This window comes from Eleutherodactylus coqui, chromosome 6, assembly GCF_035609145.1.
Source record: "Eleutherodactylus coqui strain aEleCoq1 chromosome 6, aEleCoq1.hap1, whole genome shotgun sequence".
NCBI lineage: Eukaryota > Metazoa > Chordata > Amphibia > Anura > Eleutherodactylidae > Eleutherodactylus > Eleutherodactylus coqui.
In genome coordinates this window covers 49,495,707-49,521,880 of record NC_089842.1, presented here as the reverse complement: position 1 = coordinate 49,521,880, position 26,174 = coordinate 49,495,707, and the positions used below count along the sequence as shown (strand labels likewise).

At 42.7% G+C, this 26,174-nt stretch overlaps 2 protein-coding genes across 10 annotated transcripts in view; one reads left to right on the top strand and one right to left on the bottom strand.

Annotated features, from left to right (window-relative positions):
* The window catches only part of MMP23B (matrix metallopeptidase 23B), a 38,862-nt gene extending 34,134 nt beyond the window's left edge, over positions 1–4,728 (top strand). For both annotated transcript variants that reach the window (XM_066606787.1, XM_066606786.1), the window contains exon 8: positions 791–4,728. In XM_066606787.1, coding sequence (XP_066462884.1) covers positions 791–965 — 175 coding nt within the window. In that variant the 3' untranslated portion in view covers positions 966–4,728. The remainder of the gene's footprint in view (positions 1–790) is intronic.
* Positions 4,729–7,327: 2,599 nt separating this feature from the next.
* The window catches only part of LOC136632130 (cyclin-dependent kinase 11B), a 34,721-nt gene continuing 15,874 nt past the window's right edge, over positions 7,328–26,174 (bottom strand). For 6 of the 8 annotated variants that reach the window (XM_066606771.1, XM_066606769.1, XM_066606775.1 and 3 more), the window contains 13 exons: positions 25,597–25,692; positions 25,258–25,410; positions 24,540–24,605; positions 20,028–20,227; positions 19,853–19,943; positions 16,810–16,931; positions 15,477–15,582; positions 14,158–14,279; positions 13,471–13,578; positions 8,810–8,926; positions 8,408–8,556; positions 8,127–8,316; positions 7,328–7,661 (listed from right to left, as the gene is read on the bottom strand). In XM_066606771.1, the coding sequence (XP_066462868.1) occupies positions 7,569–7,661; positions 8,127–8,316; positions 8,408–8,556; positions 8,810–8,926; positions 13,471–13,578; positions 14,158–14,279; positions 15,477–15,582; positions 16,810–16,931; positions 19,853–19,943; positions 20,028–20,227; positions 24,540–24,605; positions 25,258–25,410; positions 25,597–25,692 (1,613 nt within the window). In that variant the 3' untranslated portion in view covers positions 7,328–7,568. The remainder of the gene's footprint in view (positions 7,662–8,126; positions 8,317–8,407; positions 8,557–8,809; positions 8,927–13,470; positions 13,579–14,157; positions 14,280–15,476; positions 15,583–16,809; positions 16,932–19,852; positions 19,944–20,027; positions 20,228–24,539; positions 24,606–25,257; positions 25,411–25,596; positions 25,693–26,174) is intronic. The other 2 variants (XM_066606770.1, XM_066606777.1) reach the window with 1 other exon arrangement.

The window sequence follows — 26,174 nt, the reverse complement described above, 5'->3', positions numbered from 1 at the left end:
TTTATTGTAGGAGCATGATGTGGCCACATTTCATTCCACCCCAAATCAAAATAAACCTACAAGCCAAGCTGCAACTATTTTGGAATCTTATTCTGATACCTATGGCTACCTCCCATATGTCACACTAAAGATCAGTAAGGTTGTCCCTCAATGAGAGTCAGAGACCTGCAGCTCTCTGTTTGCCAATGTACTTTACCTGGGCAAATGAAAAATGATAGACCCGTGCCTTAAAGGGGTTGTCCAGCTGTAAACTATTGGTGAGCTATCATCGGGTTAGATCATTAATAGTAGATCAATGGGGATCTGTCACCAGGGAACCCCATTGATCAGCTGTTCCCTTAGCCAATGCACTCCTGCACTGAGCTGATTTTTATATGAAGCGGAGAGCTCCATTCTCTCTGCAGTGGTCAGGCTTGGTATTACAGGCAAAAGTTCCCATTGAAGTGAGAACGGAGCTGTCCATTTCCTTCAGAAATAAGCTTGGTGCAAAAGCTGGCTGACAGGGGTCTGGGCAGAAAACTGTTGCCAGTCTACTATTGATGGCCTATCCTGAGAATAGGCCTTCAATAGTTTGTAACTGAACAGCCCCTTTAAATCATACTGTGAAGTCTCTTTGGGACAACTAACCAAAATTGCATTTAAGAGTGGTCTTCTAAGGGGATGGCATATTAAAAAGAAAATGGACATCTGTTCTGCATAAGGGGTGGTCTTTTAGAGCAGTTTTACTGTACTGTAAAGTGGTGAAGACCAGCTGAAATTGCCACTCTTGTCTACTTTTGTATGTCTACAGCTGGTACAAAGACAACGAGCTCCTGGAATACTCATACCCTGGATATCTGTCCCTCAATGATGACCACATGAGTATAATCGCCAATGCCATCAATGAAGGACTCTATACCTGCATAGTAAAGAAGAGGGAACGGGTGCTGACAACCTACTCATGGAATATAAGAGTACAAATGTGAGGAATCCAGTAGTCACTTAGAATTTTGGACAACATAGGACCAATGATTTGACCGACTGTATGCACACACACCATCTTTTCTCGACAACTAGCCATTTTGCTACGTTGATTACTCAACCTCTCAATACTTGGTGCTGATGCAATGCATTTTTGTCTACTGAGGGTACCTTTACATTGTTGAGCTTTGCACATATTACCCCCTGCAGAAGTTACATTTGCTAGGGAGATACAAAACCCCTAATTGGGGTGGATTGATGTGATATCATTGACGTTGCCATAGAACAGAAGCTTTGAGCTATAGTGAACAGCTGATTTCATGATTCTCAACCACTGAGGACACTGGTGAGTTTCACTGCTTCACGAGAGCTGAAGAGCTACAAATTGCATAAGCCTGCGGTAAAGTAATGGAGAATGTAATGGCACTGGGTCCGCAACGCATATTATATACCTGAACATGCAATGGTGCTCTGTAATACAGGGTGTTGTCAAAAAGATTGATCCAGCGCTATAGCTCACTACTGGTGTCCTATATTGTGATTACCATAGTGTACTTGAATAGGAAGGCATGTATGTACTACAAGAGGGTATGGCACACGGCCCCTGGAACATCAATTTCGTGTTGTGGCCCCTGTAAGAGTAAAACCCAATTGCAAAGTTGAATAGTAGCATGTGAGCAGCAGAAGTTTTTAAGTACCATGGGACCGCTGCTATGACTGAAGTAAGGTCAGGAATGCTATCTTTTCTCCTTAGGGAGAGCACCTAGAAGGTGAGTGGGGAGACCTATAAGGCCATTTATGCTCCTCTGGGTAATATGCAAATAAGGGAGCTCGAAGTGGCCTCCTCCTGCTATGATACATGCATGGAGCCATCATTGGACCAGTGTTCATTCCAAGGACTCTCAACAACCTGAATGTCCTGCAGACAATGGTGGATCTGGATGATCTGCCCCTATTGTAGCAGAAAAAGACCACTTCAAGTACCCTTTTATTTCCTCAGTCATAACAGCGGTCCGATGGGACTTAGAGACATGGAAAGCAGATTCCTGCTTCTTACATGCTACGCTACAACTTTGCAATTGTGTTTTACTCTCTCCTCGACAGGGGCCACAACATAAAATTGAAATCCATGTTCTTGGGTCCCCAGGGGCCTGTGTACCATATTATCATGTAGTACATCCAAGCCTTCCTCTTCAAGTGTGCTATTATTTTAATCTAGGACACCAGTAATGAGCTATATAGCACTAGATCACTTTTTGACCACACCCTGTCTATCACTGTAGATCCAAACCCCCATTCTCATCAATGTTCACACCATAACTGGCTTGAATAGCAGCAGTTAGTTGTGCATGGGTATCTACACAGATGTTGATCTGGACACAAACAGTGGGATATATTGACTGTGTTCTCATTCTATGTGGAAGCTTCACTGCAAGAAACCTCTTAATATATTAGTCACATCTGGCAGCACCTCCATGAGCCAGACTGATGTAAATTACTATAGTAAATCTGGCAGCACATGCGTCCATGCCCCTGAAAACTAGGGCCCACGCTTTTTTCCCCCCAAAAAAGTTGCAATTTTGGATCCTGTGCCAAAATTGCAACTTTTTGATGCCAGCATTCTAGCACAAGAAGAAGGCTAATTAATACATATACCCCAACGTCCCTAAAATAAAATCAGGAAGTGTAGTCATGAGCCTATGACAGCACAGCCCCTTAGAGCTACAAGCACTGATCACTCACTATGGATGAAGTTTTTTTTTTACTTTTTCTATAGAAAACTCTTTGCAAAGAAAATTCATTTATTTAAAAAAAAAAAAGTTGTCGAATATTGTAAAAGCTGAACATGAATAGCCTCAACCACCGATATGGCTGCGCAGGAATAAGACAATTACAAATATTTTCAGTATTTTATTCTATATAGCGGGGCTTTATTTATAGTTAAATCCAGCCATAATTATACCCATGCTTTTGTATTTACACCAATTTAAAAAAGTTAGAATAGTGCCTCCGGCTGTTTCTTTCCTCAGATATTTCAGGACTAAATATTAGCAGGTGGTGCTGTTTTAACAGTAGTCCTGGAATATCTGAGGATAGAAAAAGCAGGTGGCGCTATTCTGTTTATATCCACAGATATTTCAAGACTGTTAGAAATAGCGCCACCTACTGTTTCTATTGAAGAGGCTTTCTGTGTCCGGTCTATTTCAGTAAATATACCAGATGATCACAACTACTTAGTCTTGCTTCTCTGCGGTAACACTTATTACTTGCTCAGCATCCAGTCGGACATCAAAGAAGACACAGCAACATCAGAAGTAGCCGCTCGCTACACCAGGGAACCCTCCACATACCCAGCGGAGCAAAGATAGAAGCAAGACTGAGAAAGTGGAAAGTGGAACAATTAAGCCCCATTAGACAGGACGCATGTCGGGCAAACGATGACCAACACTCATCCCCGCACATACACGCTTCGGTGCTCCTGCCCGGGAGCTTGTATCACTGGCTCACAGCAGGGTGGCAGGAGCAGATTTCAGTTCTCGCTCCCCCCCACCCTTCTCCATTCAGTTAACATAGTGACCGTTCAATACTGAATGGCTGCTATTTACTCTGAACTGTCATAGTTAAACTCCATCGCTCACCGTTTATGCAGCATAAACAATGGATGATGAACTGATCGCCGATCACTCAGTGTAAATAGCAGTCATTCAGTATTGTAGTACTTCAGTATTATAGCTGGGCATATAAACAGCAGGTGGCGCTATTGTCACATCAGTCCTGGAATATCTGGGAAAAAAAACCCCTCTTTAATAAATGTAAACGCAAAAAAAAAAGTATTTATATTTATGGGCTGGATTTCACCAATAACATTTTTGGTTGGACAACCCCTTCAAGATGCAGGTAGGTATTAGTAGCAATTTCATATTTATTCAGCATGTGGAGAATGACTAGGCCTCCCAACACTCTTCAAAAATGCAATGCAGGACAATTGCATTTGTATATATCTTCTGTAGTTACACAAATCATTAGAAGGTCACTCTGGTGAACACATTTTTTCTATCCCTGCCCCCCTCAAGTGATCATCAGTCACACTATGGAGGTCTTGATGGTGAGAGATTTTGGTTTCACTTTCAAGTCTATCCCATGATGCATCAGCACAGGATTAGTTGAGGCTACACGAATGTTTGCTGCCTGGGGGGGGGGCAATTTAATTAGAGACCATAAGCATATAGTCAGGAGGATGAGCTGTGATCTCCTCTATTATAACTGTGCACACTCCCCTCTAAGAAGTTTCTGTAATAGCATCTCACAAACTGAGAATCTTACTAAAAAATGAATCCATAAACTCAAGTAGATCTGAGCTAGGCAGAATTGAGATCACATGACCATCTTAAGGAAAAGAGGCCAGGAGTTTCAGACAGTAAGCAATAACTAACCAAGGTAACACGAGCTGACACATATACACATAGCTACAACATGAACAATTTTTTTTTAAAGTCACCGGAGTGGCCCTTTAAGCTCCTTGTGTTAATTGACACAGAGAAAGGTTAAAAGGTAAAAAAAAAAAACCCACAAAACCATTAATTATACACATACCGCTGGTGAGGATATGGTATCATACATATAATAGAGAAGGGCCGCCCGATGGTGCCCCATTTAGTTCTTTTATTGTACTACATTTTCATATATTATGCAGTGGAATTAAGATTTTCGGCTTTGCTGTTTTGTGTGTCTGACAGGTTTGATTTAATAAATCATTTGTAAATAAATTAAAGGGTTTGTGTTTTCCTGTAAACAATGTAAGATAGAAAAGCCCATTTACACAACGATTATCGCTCAACATTCGTTCAAATGAATGTGTGCAATAATCGTCACATGTAAATGCAAAGCCATCGTGCTCTATTCGTTCATTTGTCGTTTATTGCTCAGTTTCAGCCTGCATAAAAATGGTTATTAGTTTGTTTTTCGCTTCGTTTAAGGCCTCTTTCACATGGGCTACAAAATCATCCCTACAAAACACATCTATGTGAAGCCCATGCTTTCCAATGGGTTCTTTCAGGCTACAAAACATCTCTCATGTGAAAGAACCCAGGGCTTCACATTGTAGTGATGATTTTGTAGCCCGTGCGGATGCAGCCTCACATACATGCGTTTTGTAGCGCTGCTTTGTAGCCTTGTGAAAGAGGCCTAAATGGCATTTGCTCAGTCTTTGGCTAACAATCACCCCTCAAGTTGTTTAGTTTTTCAAACACAATGACTACTTGTTTACTCATGCCGGCTGAAGACCATGGCTTTTCTTCACACTAATTAAAACCCTGCTAGCCAGAAATTCCTCACATAAACACTCTCCCACCTGAGCAATCATATACAGTGTTTACTGCTATGGCATTACATCATACTGTACAGGGACCGGACAGGCTTCTATTAAACCTGTCCGGTCAGATCGCGGGACGTTGTGCGGTTGCTAGGCAGCCGGGGACCTTCAGAAAGGCCCTAGGGCTACCTGCAAACAGCGGTATTTAAAGTGTTAACAGTTCCGATGAGCGGCGTGGCTCGTCAGAACTGCTGCCGCCGGGTGCCCACTGTAAGAACAGCCGGCACCTGACGTTGTATGGAGCGGGATCCACCCGCAATCCTGCTCTATACAATCACTTGTTCGGACATACGAACAAATGTACTTGCGAAGAGGCTCCTGGAAAGGAACCTGTTCGCAAGTAGGGGGACCATCTGTATTAGTTTTGTATTGGCATTATATCTTTGGCTGCGAGGAATCACCTCATGTTCTCCATGGGATCCGCACTTACCTTACAGATTGCACCATAGGACAACACAAGATGCAGATATTATAGTAAGTGAAGCCTGTAATCAGAAACAATATGATCAAGTTTGGCATGTTCTTTGATATTCCCGGACTCCCTTGATTTGTTGTCTATGTAGCTCCTTAAAGGTGTTGTCCAGTTGTAAACTACTGATGGCCAATCAGCAGGATAGGCCAGTAATAATGGTAGGTCAGCAGGGGTCTGCCACCCAAGTGCCCACTGCAATCGGCTGTTTGCTTCCTGCAGATTTCAGCTCTGTGCACAAGCACACAGGCCCAGCAGACAGCTCTGTTCTCACTGCAGTGCCCAGACTTGGTATTACATGCAAAGTTTCCATTGAAGTGAATGGCCTGTAATAGGAAGCTTGGTCACTTCAATGAGAACAAAGTTGTCTACCTTCTACAGAAATCAGCTCAGTAAACCAGCACACCGGTGAAACAGTTGATCAGTGGGGATCCTAGGCAGCAGACCCCTGCTGTTCTACTATTTATGGCCTATCCTGCTGATAGTCCACATAGATAACAACTTGACAACCTTTATCGTATTTGTTAACCTTGTTTTTTTGATGTGGTGAATTTTCAGTTTTATTTGTGTGTGTGTTAGTGCCATGGGCCACTTTTTTCAATCATATTAACCCTTTAATGATCAGAGTATTGTGGTCCTGAAAGGACCATACTAGGGGCATAGCTAAAGGCTCAGGAACCCTGGTGCAACAGTACCATATCTAAACTGTGCTGCATAAAGCTGCAAAACACATTTGCATACATGATCTTGCCCCTTGGCATAAGCTTTCCAAACATGACTCGTTTCCTGGACTACGTGAGAATTTGTTTGGCGCCCCTTAAGGCCCATTTACACCAGCCAATGATCGCTTTAAAAAAAAACAAAAAACAAAAAAACCCCATGCTAATCTGCGATCGTTTTAGCGATCATCGGCGCGTCTAAACACACGCCCATCGTGCGCTTTTCAGGTATTGCTAGCTGATTGTTAAATTCGGTCTTAAGGCCCATTTAGACAACGATTATCGCGACTTTTGAGTGATAATAGTTGTCATTTACAGCGCAAGATGAGTGATCACCCAGCTGTTATACAGCCAAGCGCTCAGAGCAGAGGATGCAGAAGACAAGCGGCTGTTTTTAATACTTGTCATGGATTTTTTGTTTTATTAGGGGCAATGTGTACAGAAAACACTTGCAAACCCACAATTTTTCATGGAAGTGCGATGTGTTTGCAAGTGCAATAACGGTCCAAGTTTCTAAGACAGATATTGCACTAGCCCATGTAAATTGACCCTTATGGGATCTGCTACCTTCAGTCTTGAAGCGCTTTCATGTGGTTGTGCTCATATTCAGACTAGACGTGGTAATGACCCCCCTTGTCCTTCCACCCTTTCATTTATTTTACCAAGATGATTCTCAGTTTATTGGTCCAGCTGTTGATCTCCGATTGGCCTTCAGCTCTCTTTCGCAGTGTAATATCTGAAGCCATGCCCCCTATTGAAGCATGAAGCTGAAGTTTCCATACGTGACAGTAAGAATGTAACAGGCAATTTAAACAATTATAAACTGCATTTTAATTCTACAAATATACAGTAGTGAAAAATAAATACGTCAAAGACGCCAGTCCCTGCTCGTGTCCCAAGGTCCTTCTCTGGAATGAAGAGTTCATGGTATGATGGGGTGGTAGATGAGTCTGCTACAATATTTGGGTGGTTTTGCTGGATCTGAATCCTTGCCCTTATTATTCAGTTCTCAAGTCAGAAAATAAAGTCTTTTCCTTTTTCAGTACACTTAGAACTTGAGGCTGAAGCCGGGTCCTGCTGCAGATGCCCCCTGATTAGTGGTGGTTAGGTGAAATCCAGTGTCCTTAAGATCATCGTCCCCCTGAAATAAGAGGGGAGAATATTACAACGGAGAACAATACACACAAGTGCAGAATATAAGTCCATCATATACAATGCTTCATTTGTTGACCTGTGAATACAAAAAACCTACTAGGGACCTTGAAGAGGGTATTCTAGGCGTTTTGAACTGAAAACCTATACTCAGAATAGGTCACTAGTAGTTGATGGATGGGGGGGGGGGGGTTACTGCTCAGGATCCTAATTAAGGGTAACACAGCTTGCTTACATGCCGCGGTCATAAATGACAACATATAAGAGTTGTCAAATAGTCGTGATCAGAGCTTACAGCCAGCATCCACCAAGTATGCGTTAGAGTTGTGGGGTCGGGTATAAAGGGGGCTCAGAAACCGAGCCTATGATGTACATCACGTAACAAAGAGGAAAGGATTACTTTAAACTAGGAGATCTATACTTCTCATTGTAAGCGATGGATCAACAAGCTTACCAGCTGAGCGTAACCGAGTCCTCCCTCCGGGGGTCGAGGGCTTGTGCCACGTTTAACTCTCTGCTGTTCACTTTTTGCTGGCCATGTGGGGAACATGGAAGGGTCAATCGGCAGGGGGCTTTCAGAGAAATAATCATGCTTTAAGCCATCTTCTGCAGTAATTCTTTTTGCAGGACAGTAGGTCAGAAACCTGAGGAAAACACAAACAGTAAATGGATGGTAAGAGGAACCAGTCGTAACAATTTTCAAAGACATCCAAAACTCTGAAATACTGTAAGTACTTGTTCATGAGGTCAAATCCTTGATCCGAGAGCAGAGCCCCAAATCTCTTCCGGAGGTTGTTGTAAGGATATTCGGAAAAGGTCATTTTCTTCACTGCTGGAAGCTCATTGTAACCAGGCCAGATCTTCTCACTTGGGGTACCAAGATCCTGGAAAACAAATTTGCCAGATCTGACTGAAGTGTCCATACCGTGGCACCTTGTAGCACCACCATGAACAAGATGGCAGAACACTACAACAAAAATGTAACATCTATTAAAGTTGATGTCTCAATCCACACCTTGGTGTCACAATCTAAGACTACGGTTGATGGGGGAGGGGGGAAGCAGTGGCAGAACGCCTCCCAAGTGAAGTCATAATCTTTGCGGTGTGAAAGCCCCTATAAAACACAATCCACTTTACCTTAAATACTTTGTTGATCTGATCAATCTCAGATTTTCCAGGAAAGAGAGGCTTTTGGGTCAGAAGTTCTCCAAATATACAGCCCACCGACCACATGTCTATGGCTGTGGAGTATTCCTGTGGAGAAGAGATTAAAAATATGAAATTAACCGATTTTAGTTGAAATGGTTAAAATATCAAGACTTCAAAAGTTACGTCCACCACGGCAATGTTTTTTTTATTAAACATTTTGATTATAAACCGTAACACAAATGGGTGACAATGGAGAACGATTTAGGCCCCATTTACACAGGATGCATCTAGGCTATACTATCGGCAGGAGCGAGTGACGTCGCCGCTAGTTGTTGGTGCTTGTGTAGAATGGTCAGACAGGCAGATCACCGCTGAGTATCGTTCACTTCTCACTCAGCGCTTCACATTCTACGAGAAGCATGAGCAGGGAACATTTAGACTTTGAATAAATTTTGCGTGATAATCGTCCCGTGTAAATGGCCCTTTACATACGCAACTTCAAACAATACGGCAAAGAAAGCAATACCTCTAGCTGAATATTCACATTTTTGTTAATATTCTAAACATACAGTCAAACAATTATAGAAATAACCCAATAAACTTTCATTGGCATGATGACTTTTATTCTGGATCTCAAAGATTAGGATTGGTATCCAGAGTTGATATATAATGCGTAGTGCTAAAACAGAATCAAAGTTGTAGAATCACGTTTCCAAACAGCTGAGAAGCAGATGTATAATAGATAAGTGTTACATAAAGCTAACAGTAGTGAGCGTGCGAGCGGAGCAAGTGTGGCTGTATTCTAAGTGTGCTGTTTAACCCGTTAAAGACCAGGCGCTGTAAATTTACAGCGCTTGGTACCAGGCTTAAAGCCCAGCCATATGTAAAATTACAGCGGGGATTAAAGCCTCATGATGCTGCAATCAATTAGAAGCAGGGTTGGTTGTGAGCTGCTAGTCACAGCAGATAACCCGGAGGAGGAGGGAAAAGTGCGTTTTAACCCTTTCTGCCTCCTCTGTTTAGTAGACATCGCTCAATGAGCCATACGTACTAAAAAGGGAAAGCGAAAGGGTTTCTTCCACCATGGGAGCCCAGGGGTCACGTGACTGCTCGGATTCCCTGTTACAGCAGAGCTGCAGGACCCTGGCCAGCTCTTCAAGTGACTAATGTCACTACAGGGGATGTTTTTCCCTGTAACTGAGGGTCCTATGGATGCTGCAGCTACAGTGGAAAAATGTCAAATAAAAAAAATAAGAATAATTACATAAATAAGTAAATAAAAATTACAGAATAAAACAATATATACATAAGAAAATAACCCAAAGCAGACGCCAACCAAAACCGTCGCTATATGCGCCCTGTAATCCAAAACCATACATAGTATACATCAAAACGTCTGAAACAAAATGAGGAACCCATTCCCATACTTTATTTCAGCGTAAATATACTAATTCTAAAAAAAACACCACTATAAATGTTTTTAGCTCTTTACCCCCAATAAAACAAACAAACAAAAAAAAAATAAAACGGAAAAAAGGCAGTGAAAAAGAGATTTTTAAAAAAAAAGCCCTATATGTCACGGAAAAAGGAAAAAAATTATTTTGGAAGCTAAAGAAAAAAAATAGAGCAGTAAAACCACCACATGTGTAAAATCCCTAAAAAGTGTCTGGTCCTTCAGATACAAAACAGCCTGGTCCTTAAGGGTTAATGTGTGACTTGGGATTAGTGACTTTGGGAAAGTATTTTACTGCGTATCTATTTGAATTTTTGCATATATTACTTTTTCTCTAATCTATCTGTATGATCCCCATTTAGAATGTGCTCTATGATTGACAATGCCGTCCAGTGTACATCTTGTGCCATGTATGCAGTCTATGAACAGCCATTGCTGTACGCGATGTGAGCGTTTAATGCATTTGGAAGCCCAGATCCTGGATCTAAATCTAAGAAGAGAAGAATTTGTGGCAGCAAGCAGCGATGCAGTAAAAACTTCTTCCTTTATTACTCCATACACATACGACGTTTCGATCAACACAGTGATCTTTGTCAAGTAGATCACTGTGTTGATCGAAACGTCGTATGTGTATGGAGTAATAAAGGAAGAAGTTTTTACTGCATCGCTGCTTGCTGCCACAAATTCTTCTCTTCTGTTTGCACTACTTTGGGGTCTCAGGATCCGGATCCCTTTTGTGGCGTGCACAAGGTTGGTCCCACCCTGTGGGTTGAGTGGAGTAGTGCTGCCCTGAATTGTATTATATGTTCTGGATCTAAATCTAAACAGCTTGCAACACAGCAATCCATTGGCAATATGGAAAGGAGTTTACTGTTCACAGAGCAGACAATTGCTGGGGAAGATGTCCGAGTGGATGGCAGCACGGGAGTGCAGGATGATCAGGGAGGCTAGTCCTGAACTGGCACATCCCAACAAGTTTGCAAAGTTGGCAGATGAAGGGAATGCCATTAAAGAGTTAGCATAGCTGCAGCACGACATGCCCTCTAACCACCAGGGAATGTGTCTGCTCCAGTAAGAATGGGAATAGGAGTACAGGGCAGGCTGGACAGGTCCTGGTAGTAGGAGACTCAAATATTAGGGGGACAGACCAGGCAATCTGACAAAAAGACCCGGATCGTCGGATGTTGTATTGTCTTGCTTGTGCTCCAGTTCGACACATCGTGGATCGGGCTGACAGTGCAAGGAAGGGGCTGGTGAGGATCCAGCGGTCATGGTGCACATTGGCACCAATGACAAAGTAAGGTAGGTGGCAGATCCTTAGAAACAATTTCAGGGAATTAGGATGTAAGCTCAGGGCAAGAACTTTTAAAGTAGGATTTACTGAAATACTACCTGTACCATGTGTCACACCAGAAAGGCAAAGGGAGATTAGGAAAGTAAAGAAGTGGCTCAAGAGTTGGTGCAGGAAGGAGGGGTTTGGGTTCCTGGAGAACTACACTGACTTTGTTGGCTACAGGTTCTACCATATGGATTACAACGGTGAGGGTGCAGCTGTGCTGGGGAAGAAGATGACTAGAAGGTTGGAGGAGTATTTAAACTAGAGACTGGGGAGGGCAATTACAGCGATAGGGAGGAAGACAGTGACCTGGGATGAAATAATGAAAATGGGGTTGAAGCAAGCGGTAGGAGGGGTTAGAACAGTTAGAACTAGCAGAACAGTTAATAGGGATACATTTAAAATAAAATATATGGCGACTAATGCTAGAAGTCTGACCAAAAAGGTTGATGAACAAAGTGATAATGTCTGAGGAAAACTATGACATAGTGGGGAAAACAGAGACCTGGTTGAATAGAAGCAGTGAATGAGTAGTGAACTTAAAGGGTCACAGTCTGTTCAGACAAGATTGTAAAAACCTGCTTAAAGCCCACACTACAGGAAGAGCTAGATAGGTAGGAAAGTAGGTAGTAGATGAACATGTGGAGTCGCTATGGGCAGAAATGCATGGAGGTGAAAAACAAAATCCTCATAGGGGTTCTCTCTAGGCCACCAAATAGAACAGAAGCCATTGAGAAGGTAACAAGTTTCTGTCAATAAGTAAAGATAATTACTTTACCCAACTAGAGGAACGGCCAATATTAACCAACAGAACAACAAGGGGGGAGGTTGAGGGGCACCTTGGAAATGGTGACCATAGTAACATGGTACGCAAGGCCGAAAAAAAGGACATATGTCCACCCAGTTCAGCCTATTACCCCCGCCCCCCCCCCCCCCTTCCAATGTTGATCCAGATCAAGGCAAAAAAAGCAAAAAAACACAGCAATGAGGTAGAAGCCAATTTTCCCCATTTAAGGAAGAAAAAAAAATTCTTCCCGACTCCAATCTGGCAATCGGAATACTCCCCAAATTAACAACCCTTTTGAAGTCATAAGTGATAATATTATATCACTCAAGAAAGGCATCCAGGCCCCTCTTGAACTCTTCTAGTGAGCCCACCATCACTACATCCTCAGGCAGAGAGTTCCATAGTCCTACTGTTCATACAGGAAAGAACCCCTTCTATGTTGGTGTAGAAACCTTCTTTCCTGGGTATAAATAGGTGATGTGAGAGATCTCTGTATTGTCCTCTGATGTATTTATACATAGTTATTAGGTCACCCCTCAGCCATCTTTTTTTCTAAACTAATTACTGTATAATCCGGCGTATAAGGCGACCCCCCAACTGTCGCCTTATACTCCGGGAATACGGTGTCAAAAAAAAAAAAAAAAAAAAAAAGCAGTACTCCCCTCCCCCGGAGTTCTGCGGCGCTGCTGCAGGCTGTCGCTCCCTCCTCGTCCCCGACAAAGCATTGCTTTCTGGATGCAGGGCTTGAAATCCCCGCCTCCAGAAAGCTAATGCTGTGATTGGCTGACGCCGTTTGAGTTAGCCAATCACAGCCATTCAATGCTGGCTCGTCCCTGAAGATTCGGGGGGGGGCCGCGGGGGCGGCAGAGGGGAATGGGGTGGAGAGTGAGAGAGATCTCTCTCTCCCTCCCGATCCCCTCCGCAACCCCCAGCGGCCCCCCTAAATCTTCAGGGACGAACCAGCAGTTATTCGAAAAAGGCGATGCTTTCTCGAGTAAATCACCTTAACGAGTATGCTCGCTCATCTCTAATAACGTTGTATTATGGGTTTTGGAATATTTAACTACATGTACCTTAGCGCCAAGCAGAAGTTCTGGAGCTCGATACCACAAGGTGACCACAATGGGAGTGTAAGGTTTTAGAGGAGAGCCATATTCACGGGCTAAGCCAAAATCTCCAACCTGTAAAGAATAGAAACCAATTAAGTGAAATATAATTAAAATGAAGTAGTGAAATGATATATGCCATTATACACGCTCAGCAAGTATATAAAAAAAATTCTAGAGAGGTGGCTAGATACAATAGATAGCATTTTTATCCTCACCCCAAAAGCAGAACCCTTAAGCAGCGTACAACACCTTTGGTTTTGATACAAAACATGCTGCACTTTGGTATCAGGTTTATTCATCTACACATCAGGGAATTCCAAAGGAGCTTCTTCCTACACCGCTGCCTTCCTACATTAAATAGGGATAAGAGATAATCCTATGTATGCATTGCAAAACTCAAGCTGCGGGGCTGAAACATGATGTGGTGTTGTCCAAAGCTAACAGATATTGGACTTAGGTGCACTCTATGATTAACAGCCTATACTAAGTTAACCTGGATTTCACACCGCTAGTATGTATCATAGGGTATATAAGTGATTGCCGATGCAGGAGCAAGACGCTTATATAGCAAGGAAAGTAATGCACATCACTGGCTAGATGAGACCCCTTCTACACTGGGAGAATTCAGAAACGATGTTAAGGAGGCAGTACCTTTAATATCCCGGCATGACTGAGCAGCAAATTGGAGGTCTTCAGGTCCCTGTGAAGAATCCAGTTATCATGGAGGTGACGGACGCCCCTTAACAGCTGAATCATAAGTGTCTTCACTTCACCTGTGGAGAAAGGAGATGGGGAAATGACAGTTTGTTAGTTGCTTTTCAGGTTTTTAAAATAAATTAGTAATAAGTAACAGATGGTTGGAAAATAGATGATAAAATTTACTGCAGCAATTAAAAAACGTCCGTCGTTTAAGAAATTACATTCCAATGCAGAGATATTTAGGACTTTTCAAAACTTGTGCTAGTTTTATAATGACATCAGGACTAAACAAGGGAACATGTCAAACCTGCGCACATGGAGGGCAGGGGCCAAAAAATACAGAAGAGACTCCACTGAGTGTCAGAGGAGATGACACATGATTTTGTACACAACCAATTAGAAGATGATAGTTACTGTGGAGGGCTCAAAACTAATGCAATGACATTTGGGTATTATGCTGCAACAATCTGCTTTACCAGAACAAATATTGTATGTATCCCTCCAGTTTCCTGTTTAATATAAATACTGACACTGATGAAGAAATATCAATTTCAAGCATCTTGCAGGTACTCACAGTGATTGTCTATACTTAGGATTTTTCCACTGATGACTGAGGCGCCAAGTCAGCAGACTGAAGAGGCTATGATGCTTCTCAGAACACGATGGTTTCTTTCTTTTGCTAATAATGGGTGTCCTAGTTGTAAAACCCTCAAGCACAGCACACTGACAGCCTATCGTAAGACTAAAGTCCTTTAAAAGGGGTTGTCCCACTTCTAACTGTTTTATTACAGGAAGCAGACAGCTCCATACATTGCGCAGTGGCCTGGGTTGGGACTGCATGCCGAGTACTATTCACTTAAATATGGCTCGGTCTGCAGTACCAACCTGGGCCACTGTGTGATGTACGGAGCTGTCCGCTTCCTGCAGTGAAACAGCAAGAAGTGGGACAGTCCTTTTAAGAATTTACCACAATAAACTTCCAACACTTTCATTAGGTTCTATAGCCCTCATGGGTGAATTCAATATTCAGACTGGGAATATTTCTGTCACTCAGGAGCTGAGAATACATGCCTGTGCCAGCACAACTGCAAAAGGTGTCATTACAGTCAGACCTTACATACAGCTTGTAAAATGTCCAAAGTTTAGAGCGGTGAAAAATACTAGAGGTACCTATATTAAAAGTGATGTAGAATAATGAATTCAATGTTATGAAATGCATAAAGTCGTTACGACATAGTAACCTGAAGATAAAAGAAAAATAAATCAATCACCTGGTAGGAAGGGCTGCTTCATCGTCTCCATGAGGTTTTTCAGATCGTGTTCTACGTAGTTCATCACAATGTAGATTTTGTCCATATTGCTTCCAACAACAATTTCCTGGGCAAACAAAAAAAAAGAGAAACAACTAAAATATCTGAATTCAGAGCCAAATCATTTTACAGTCCATCCTCCGACTAGTACACAGTGTATATCAATCCTTACATGTATGGAACTAGGTTATTAAGGGCAACGTGTCAACAACTACAAGTACCATAAACTAAGTTAGTTAACGTGGAGCCTGGATAGCTGTGTCTCATGCTCGCCCGATGCATGCATGCACTCCAGCTTGACTCTTTTCAGAAGTCTGTGCACACGTGTGCCCTCCTATAGAGATTAGCAGGAATGTGTGCACAGCCTACTGAAAAGGGTCACGCTGGTATGTGTGTGCGGTGCCTTAGCCAAAAAACACCGCAGGAACGGGTATGAAAAAAAGGCACCCCGGATTCCATGTCCCCTAAACTTAGTTCATGGTGCTTATAATTGAGGATGGGTTCCCTTTAAAGGCCAACCTTGAGGAAATCTTCTGTGTTCCCCAATGACACAAATGAGAAACCTGGTTTAAAAAGGAGCAGGACACAGGAAAGATTGCCAACTGTCTCCTCCACGCAGCTCAGCTTTATTGATCGGTCTCTCCCTATAACCTCAGTGTTTCAGAGTAAAATATAGAGAACTGCAATAAAGGAGCCTGTTGGTATTACACGCTGCCGACGGTTAGGGAAGCATGAATGTGATGACAGGATCCTTTTAAAAAGGGTTTCCTACAATATATTTCATACTACACTGACTAGATAAGCCAGAAATCTGAATATGGGAGTTCTGAAGCTGGCCCCCTCACTGATCCCCAAAACAGGGATGCCTACCCCACTACTTCCAATCAAGTCAATATGCCATACAGAAGCAGCTGAATTGCCATATATACTATTGATTTTTATAGCGAGTGACTGTACATAGTCACTCCTATCCACAGATTGTTCTAAGAGTGAAGGTGTCAGCGGTTGGAGCGTGAAAGTCTACCATGGGAAAACCCCTAAAAAGTAAAATTTAGCAAAGGCAGCAAATCGTGTGTGTGTATGTACCAGTACCAGCACAAAGCAGTACATTTCATTCCAGCTGTCCTTGTACGTCTGTCTGTAACGCCCACAATCAGGAAATGGTTGAGGCTGGGAAGCAAAAACTATCACTAAACTGTGGTGAAGGAAGATAAATATACCTCACTGAGAAAATAAATCATATTTGCAGGCCGACAATTATAATTTCAGCAGTCCTACCGCTTCTGATTCTTACCCGGACCCTGACAATATTCTCATGCTGGGCTTTCAATATGGTGTTGATCTCCCGGAGAGACGTTATAGGGAAGCCTTCCTTCTCTTTTTCCATTTTTAATCTCTTCAATGCAACAATTTCATCTAGAAAGCAATAAGGAAAACAAAAATAAGTGTCAAGGCCAAGAGTCTTCAAATGATTGGACACCGCTACTGTGGACCGACAAGATTCTGCCCAATCTCTACCAGAACAGTGCCCCCAGTGGTCAATGTACAAAATCATGATGAACATAGGCTAATCAGCTATAACATTAACTTGCCAACATGAGCCAAACATGTACGACGCATGTTACGTGTCTGTGTATGGAGCAAGCTCGGTGGGTGTCGGCCATATATGACAGCTGACACTTGCCCACAACAGCCGCAATTGCAGATATTTCAGATTACAGCTGTTAACCCTTTAAATGCTGCAGTCAACACCAGATTGGTGTTCTTGGATCCCAGACTGATGACCGATCGTAACACTGCAGCCTCTCACTTGCAGCAGCAATCAGCCGATTTCCTGTGAAATTATCTTTCACCAGAATCGCCAGGACCATAGGTTCTAGTCTTTCCTTGTACAAATGAGAATAGGGCTGATCCCTCTGCACTGTGACAGCCCTTCAGATATTTGTAGACCGCTATTAAGTCTCCTCTCAGCCTTCATTTTTGCAAGCTAAACATTCTCAGATCCTTTAGTCGTTCCTCATAGGAGATGATTTGCAGACCGCTCACCATCTTGGTAACCCTTCTCTGAACTTGTTCTAGGTTTGTCTATGTCTTTTTTAAAGTGCAGTGCCCAGAACTGGAGACAATATTCCAGATGAGGTCTGACTAAGGAAGAGTAGAGGGGGATAATGACCTCACATGATCTAGACTCTATGTTTAATACATCCCAGAATTGTGTTTGCCTTTTTGGCTGCTGCATCACATTGTTGACTCATGTTCAGTCTGTGATCTATTAGTATACCCAAGTCTTTTTTCACATGTGTTGCTTAGCCCAATTCCTCCCATTCTGTATGTGTTTTTTTTTCTTTTTTAAGGCCAAGAATGGCTTAACAGTGGACAACTGGCAGACCCAAAAAATCTGCTTAAATGAGTAATAGTTGTCCTGTGTAAATACAAACAACACCTCACCTGCAAAACAAAATCGGTCATTTATTTATTAGAGTGCCCGTGCGGACTTAGATACGTAGGGAGGACTATAAACACCTTAAGGGAAAGGATAAACAAACATCGTAATAACATAAAGAATGGTTTTTTAAAACATAGTGTGTCCCGCCATTTTTTAAATCATCATAATAGAGACTTTAAAGACCTTAAGGTAACACCACTTGAATCCCTACACAGTAAATCCATCCAAAAACTACGTGAAACGGAAATGTATTGGATTTTCAGATTAGACACATTAGTACCCAACGGTCTCAATGAAGTACTGGAGAAAATATAGTGGTGTGGAGTTTTATTACTATTTTTATTATTATCATTATTATTGCTTTTTATTAATGTATGTTTTTATATGACCTTTATTAATCTATGTTCTTAGTTTGTATTAATACATGCATTGTATAGTTAATTTATTCCATTAATTTATGTATTTATATCTATTATAGATTAGAGAAAACTGAATCAGCATCGTATGTATATATAAAAAAGCTTTTTACAAAAAAAGTACTGTTTTAACAACGTGGCATCCCACTCGGAAGCTTATAAAGGGTCTATTATAGTGGTTTTATTAATTAACCTCTTTGTTTACAGCATTAAGCACTTGATTTTACCATAATAATATTACATGTATAAGGTTATTTCATGTTAATGTTATTTTATTTTGAGGCCGTCAATAGACAAACTAATCACTTCGTCCTTATTTATTATTTATTTACTATAATTTTATTATGCATATATATAAAAAAGGCACTATATGTCATTCTAGTTTGGCTCAAAACTTGTTTTCCAGTTAGTAAGAAACCTATTGTTAAATCTAATAATTGCATTTATATGCCATGAGTAAAAATTCAACACCCAGATAACAGCCAGTAACATCCTTTAGCGGCTAAGTTCCCATAGTTACAAAGAACAACCTGCATTACCGGTATAACCAATCAGTTAACTACATGTCATCACACAACTGCAGTCATCAGGTGGAACTGACTGCATTAGAATATCCCCCAGTCTAAACCATATCTAAACGGGTGGACGTCATCACGCATAGAACACTGACGCTCCCGAGACACCAGTCATGTGACCTGATAGTCACATGATTGGGTTATCCCCGGATGCAGTGGACGTCATCACGCTGGGAACACTGACGCTCCCGAGACACCGGTCACGTGACCATATAGTCACATGATCGGGTTATCTCCGGATGTAGTTTCTCTTTCATTTTTTCTATACCTTTCTTACATAGACAGCGCTCACGTGACGTGGAGGTCACGTGAGCAGTAACAACCCGGAAGCTCACCCAGAGAGAGATGCCAGATTGTCATGTAAGTAACTATATAAACATGCAATGCATTGGTAGTGTTTATGTACTTGATAAAGTCGCCTGTATGCGACGAAACGCGTTGTACTAATAGAAATCCTATAGACAAATACCATATTTGTCACAACCTGGTCGATTGTTTGAGACAGCGCAGGAGCATTTTTTATGTTTTGGAATCCTAATCACTGTGTAAATACAGGACCGAAAAGTGAGAAATTGCTCAGTAGAATTTAGTCCCTTACGTTTCAGATCATTGCAACAAAGCAACCAGTTCTTGCTTACGGTAAACAGTCATTGGTTCATCATTGAAAGCACAGGAGAAATAGGTGTCCCATGTAAAGCCACCTTAAGGCTAATGTTCAAATGCACAGCAAAAACACACATCTTGGCTGCGGTTTTAGAGCTGGAAGCCACACTGGTTTCCTCCATGTGAACATAGCCCAAGAGTGCGATGAATGCACCTTTGTGCTCCACCACAAGAACTGCTGACAAAAACCTAATATATGCATGTCAAAACTGTGACAAACCCAAAACATTTGCAGACCTGTCTTCTTGTCCTTTGCTCTGTACACAACTCCATAGGTTCCTTCCTCGATCCGATTCAGGCACTGAAATTCCTCCACACTGCGGCAGCCCTGCAGAAATAGAAAAAAACTGTTAAAGGAGAACCGTAATACATTAGACTAAGCTGTACTTTACAGGTGTGCGCCTCATTTTACCTGTAGCGCTGGAAGATATTTAGGTAATTCTTGCTTCAGCTCAACAGGTGACATGACCGGAGAATCAGGGACATATTCGCCATCTGTCTGAGCGATTGAATGTGGGCTTTCAATTCTAGTTTCTTCCTCCTCCTCCTCTTCCTCTTCGTCGTCATCGTCATCACTCTCAGCAGAGTCGTGATCAAATCTGGACTCTGTAACTGCAAAACAGATTGTGTTAGTGACAAAGCCGCAGCTAATGTACTGAACAATTTGGTGATCTACATTATACCATTCTGATCAACGATCATGTAAAACATAAAAATACAAAATAAGACTTAAATATTTTGCCAGCTCCTTTACATAAAATCCCAAGTGCTGCGGTCACATTATAGCAAAGAAAGCAGCTGGGGGTGGAGGGAGGTTTACATGAAGAATTCAGGTTTCTATCTGCAAAAATAAAGCTGCTTGAATAAAAATCCTTGCAGGTGTGAATATGGACACAACTATAAAACAAACTATTTCCTCTTAGATGCGGTCCCATGAGACAAATTGTTGGCTGCCAGGAGAGCAGAAAAATTAAAATATAGTGTCGCTTTAAGAACAAGATTTTTGTTGCTTACCGTAAAATCTGTTAAGCATCTCATTCATTGGGGGGGGGGGGCAGCTAAGAACATGGGTATAGCTGCTGCCACCAGGAGGCGGACACTGAGGAGAAAAAGTGTTGGCTCCCCCTAACAGCTATACCGCTGCTGCAGACACTAAGAAAGTTCGTATGCAAAAAGAATTAACATGAAACAGTTATAACAAGTGTAGCCACTTGTGACTACAGAGGTGATAGCCAAAAAACAGAGAAAATGGTAAGGTTTGCAGCAAACAGAATCCTGGGTGGGTACTGTGTCCCCCAATGACCAAGGAAGAAAACGATTTTACAGTAACAAAAATCTTGTTTTCTTGTCTATGTCAATGGGGGGACACAGCCAAGACCGTGGAATGTTCCAAAGCAGTCCTCAAGGGTGGGAAGAAGCTCGCAATCGGGTCAGTGGATTGCCGCAACCGAGTGACATCAGAGGATGCAAAAATGTGCACCCAGTAGAATTTTTGGAACGTATCTAGTGAGGACCATGTTGTGGCCTTACGCACCACCAGGGAGAGACCTTGTGGAACACTGCATAAGATACCCTCACCGCTTGTGTGAATGAGCCGTGACCTGGAAGAGCACATCACTGCCTTTCAAGAGGTAGGCTTCTCGAATTGTGGACCTTGTGGAAGGACGGGATTGGACGAAGTATAGCCTTGTACTGGTGAAGTATCAGAAAGGGTGAGCGGCAGGAAAGAGCTGCTAGCTTGGAAATCCGTCTGATCGTGGTGATCACCACTAAGAAGGCTATCCTTACAGAAGAGGTGGTGCAAGGCAATGTCGCCCATTGACTTGAAAGGCGCTGATTGTAAGGCATCTAGAACCAAGTTTAGATCCCATGACGAAGTCAGACAGTGGTAAGGGGGTGCAGAATGGGCCACCCCTTGGAGAAAGGTACACGCTCAAGCTTTGAAAGTCAGTAGGTGCGGAAAAAGCACCGATAGGGCAGAAACCTGACGCTTGAATGTGCTGAGGAACATGTCTAGGTTCCCCTGTAAGAATGCAAGGATGCAGGCCAAGCCAACGTATAGCCTGCAGATGATTACGCTCACACAGCCAAAAACATTTTTCCCAAATCCAGTAATATATACGAGCCAAAGAAGGTTTTCTAGCCTTACTCATGGAAGAGTCGATGCTCTGTTGAACCCGTGATCCCTTAAGACCATGGTCTCAACAGCCATGTCGTTAAATGCAGAGAAGGTAAATTCAGGTGGCAGATTGGACACTGTGAAAGATCACGTCTGAGTGGCAGAGGCCAGGGTGCTTCGAAGAGAAGAGAGACAAGGTTGGCGTACCATGCTCGACACAGCCAATCTGGGGTGATGAGAATCAGCGGAAGGCCTTTCAGTTTGACTTTCTCTAACAGCCTGGGAATCAATGGAACCATACAAGGAGAGAAAGCATACAAGAATGGCAAGCCACGTTATCGTCAGTGCATCTTTAGCTAGAGCTTATGGATCTCGAGACTGAGTAATTAATGCTGGGAGTTGATAGCTGAACCCTAATTGTCATAAGGTTCACGTTTGGGGTGCCCCACCTGACGCAGCAAAATTTTCCGACCTATCCCACTGAAAGAGAATGATTAGTTGTAACAATCTGCTGTGGAATTGGCCATATGGGACTGCCTTGAAGGAGGAGACCGTGAGACTCAGCAACCGCTATCAAAGGCAAATCAAAACCGGCCTGCGCATCTGAAGAGAGGGGATGTCTTGCTACAGGGCAAGTATCGTGTGCAGTGGCATGCATACCCTGACCTGGATGGTATCAAACGATAGGCCCAGAAAAAAAAAGTCAGCCGATAAGACAAGTACAGAGTGGACTTGGGATGGTTGATGAGCCAACTGAAGCAACAAAAGGGTGTCCAAGGCAATTTCTAGACTCTATATGTTGGCCCTCCTGGACAGTGCCTTAAATCATAATACTGTCCAGATATGGGATGGCCACCACTACCTAAGAATGAAGGAGTGCCATCACAAAGGCCAGGGTTTTAGTAAAGACCTAGGCAATAGTGGCCAACCTGAACAGTAGGGCTACAAACTAGAAGTGACGTGAGGATCAAGAACCCCTGGAAACATTAATGGGACTGGCAAATCAGGATGTGAAGGTAAACATTCTTGATGTCTATCAACCAAATGGAATTTGCCTTGTTCCATGGAAGGAATGACATGGACTGAATTGGCAAAAGAAACAGGGATCCGTCCATCTCTTTGGATTGCCGTGTGAACCAGTTTAGTGGAAGGTGAGCGCTCTTGCCGCCCACTGCTTTCGAAATCACCAGAAGATTTGTCAGTGGCTTTTTGGAACTGATGTCAGCCGACCAGCACTTGAGCAAAAAGGTGCAGCAAATAGCCACAGTGTGTATGAACGCGTCAGAAGTCTTGCCGCATCTAGAGATGCTTTACAAATAAATTTCCTGGCTTGGGACAGTTGCTGTCGGAGACAAGGTAGGGAAGGAAGCCAGCACAGCACAGCACAAAACATGTCTAGTCAGGCAGCAGATGGGCCAGGAAAGATCGCACAGCAGCATCTTGGGGTTGCCACATAGACGCATGCACCATGGGCAGCGAGGAGGAGTCCAGGAACCCTTCTACAAGGTTTGGCAATGGGAGGCCGGGGCTGGATCTATACTCTCCTTGTCCCAAGTAGCAGGCGAGTTCCGTATCCAGCAAGAACGTTCTTTCACTCCTTACCTCCCTTTGGTAGGGAAGGTGGGAGGCCTGGGCGAAGGCAGAAAGGAGGAAAACCAACACTGGCAGGCCACAGGGGAGGTAAAGCTCTGTTATGCCACCTTGTCTTCAAGAAAGTAAAGAGACTTGCAGAAAGGCAATACCACTTCGATGCCCCTGCTGAGTTAACAGGGGAATATATCACCCTGTACTCCCGATATGAACAGTGAATAGCAAGCACTGCAGAACAGAAGGCCTGCCTCCTACGGACATTAGGCCAAAACGGCCTTAGCTTAGTGGTTGTAGGAGGGGTATAGCTGGTAGAAAGAGCCAATACACTTCTCCATAGTATCCGTCTTCTACTGGCAGCAGCTATACCCACGGTTTTGGCTGTTTTCGTCAATGACATGGACAAGAAAAGTGGTTTTACGGGTTTGGGCAAAATTTGCTTGATGAGGAGGATGACATAAAATAATAAAAGATGTACTTTTCAAATGGTAAAATCCCCTCCTGTTGCAGTGCCACCATTTGCTTGGCTGCTGCAATGAGGTCACGTCTACAACACGTGACTGTTGCAGCCAATCACGGTACACCATCGAGGCCAGTGACTGGCTGCAGCAGTCATGTATTTTAGACATGATACCATCATTCCAAATAAACCAGCAGGGAACACCAAAGTAGTGGAGCTAAAACAGCAGAGGTATTTCCCAGGCGAGTCCTTTTATATCATTTTTCTCAAATCTTGGAAAACCACTTTTAAAAAAAGAGTGTTTCCAGAGTCACGTATTTGTCAAGAATGCTGGCTATACTGAAAAATTAAACCATTACTCACCTATTCGGGCTACCTAATGTCAACACTGCCTCTCTGTTCACCTTACCGGGTCTATTTACAAGCTGTAGAGTCAGACTGTGACGTCCTGCCGACGGTCTGACTACAGCCTGTAAGCAGAGCACTGGCAGGGTGAACAGAGAGGTGGTGCTGGAGCTTTGGGGAGTCGGGACATCGGGACAGGAGAGTATAGTCCATTTTAATATTTTTCCACATGGTCAGTATTTTTAATAAAAAGATATATGGCTCAGAAAACTCTTTAAACCCCGTCTAGTCTATAACATTTATCCACCGGCTCTCTGCGACATAGGACAACATCGCTATTATTAGTGGGTCCGCTTTATCAGCAAGTAATAGTTACAATTGCCTGTACTGCTAAAGAATAATCAGACTCTTACCAACAGGAACGTGATTCCCATTCTCTCTCTCCTCTTCCTCGCTCATTTCTTCATCACTGACCTCTTCTGTAACACAATGAATACAATTAGTGAATATTGTTATTTCTTTAACCAGACAGGATCCCCCCCCCCCCCTCACAAAAAAAACAAAGTATCAACACAGAAAGCGAATAGCTACTCTTCCTTTGTAAGGAATCTTATTTCAAAACAGGTAGATTTAGGCAATTAAGAACAATCTATACATGAACTAGTGTCCTAAGACGACAGTGAGGCCCTAAATTATGAATTGAAATAGTCCAAAAATGTGAAGAATGGCAAAAGCAAAAAGTAATGACTAAGACCAGGTGTAAGTCTGGATTATCAATAATGGAGAGGAGTGCACCGTAGCGGTCTATAACGAGGATCCTAGAGCCTGCAGAACATATTAGCAGCATTAGGTGAACACTAGCCATGGTCATAGGCTTGATTGTCCCGTAGCCCAAGTTCATAGGACATAAGACAGAGTGTAAAGACACGCCATTTGAGCAAGACAAACCTACAGCTTGGAGAGAAGGCTATGAAAAAAAATCCTCTCAGGATTTTAAAACCGACACTCTGACTGGACCCTTTGACAGAACCGAAGAAGAGATGTGAATGGAGTCTAAGCTGAATTTTATAGAAGTGTATATCTGATGTACTTTATGTCATTGTAATAGCTATTCCCTTGTAACATTACTACCTGCAGTTTGCTCGGATGCAGCCTCTGAATTGCTTCCAGTTTCCTCCTCCTCTTCCTCTTCCTCCTCCTCTTCTTCCTCATCCTCGTCCTCTGCTTCTTCTGACTCCTCAGAACTGGTCTCGTCTTCTTCCTCTGACCCAGACGCGGACCCTGCTGAAAGGATATTACAAAAGGATGGTCAAGAATTAAAATGGGCAAAGCTAAAATAGAGGCGAGTGGCATTAGCTGGTCTAAAATGTTGGAAGTAAACAGTACATGCAATAGAAGGACATAGCCTTGCCTGAAGGAAACAGAGTTCAAGTTTGTGTATATGGAGGAACAAGTAATAATCTATAATACCTGAGGAGGTTTCTGCAGAACTTGTTTTCCGCTCACTGTCACTGATATCTTGCAGGTCAGACAGAAGATCCCTTACATCTGGTCTGTCTTCTTTCACTAAGAGAAGCAAAGCAATACAGTTGCGATGCGGCATTAATCCGGAGCGTCGCTACTCTGCAGCTTGTTTATTATCAGTGTTGCCTCAAGACTGATCATGATTGAAGAATACAGCTAATGCTTCCATCAGAGACAACCCTGTTAATGTATGCGTCCCCCTCGATCAGCTGTTTTGTCTGAGATTTTAGTTCAGGAATCCCAGAGGCAAACAGATGATTTTGTCAGGAAATAGTGTCCAAGGAGGAAAACGTAGTAGTAGCTGCCATCAATTCAGATGACCTGCTGCCCATATAATACAAGGAAGGCCAGAATGAAAGACACTTAGATTGTCTTCATGAGAACAACCTCTTTAATAGCCCCTGTTGCTTCAATAATAAGCAAGGTTTGCAACATTTATCTTGCATGCTATTTCTATGAAGAGACGAGTTGCTCGCTATGTTTCACTTCCAACACTTTTGGTAGGATGGCAGCAGCAAAATTAT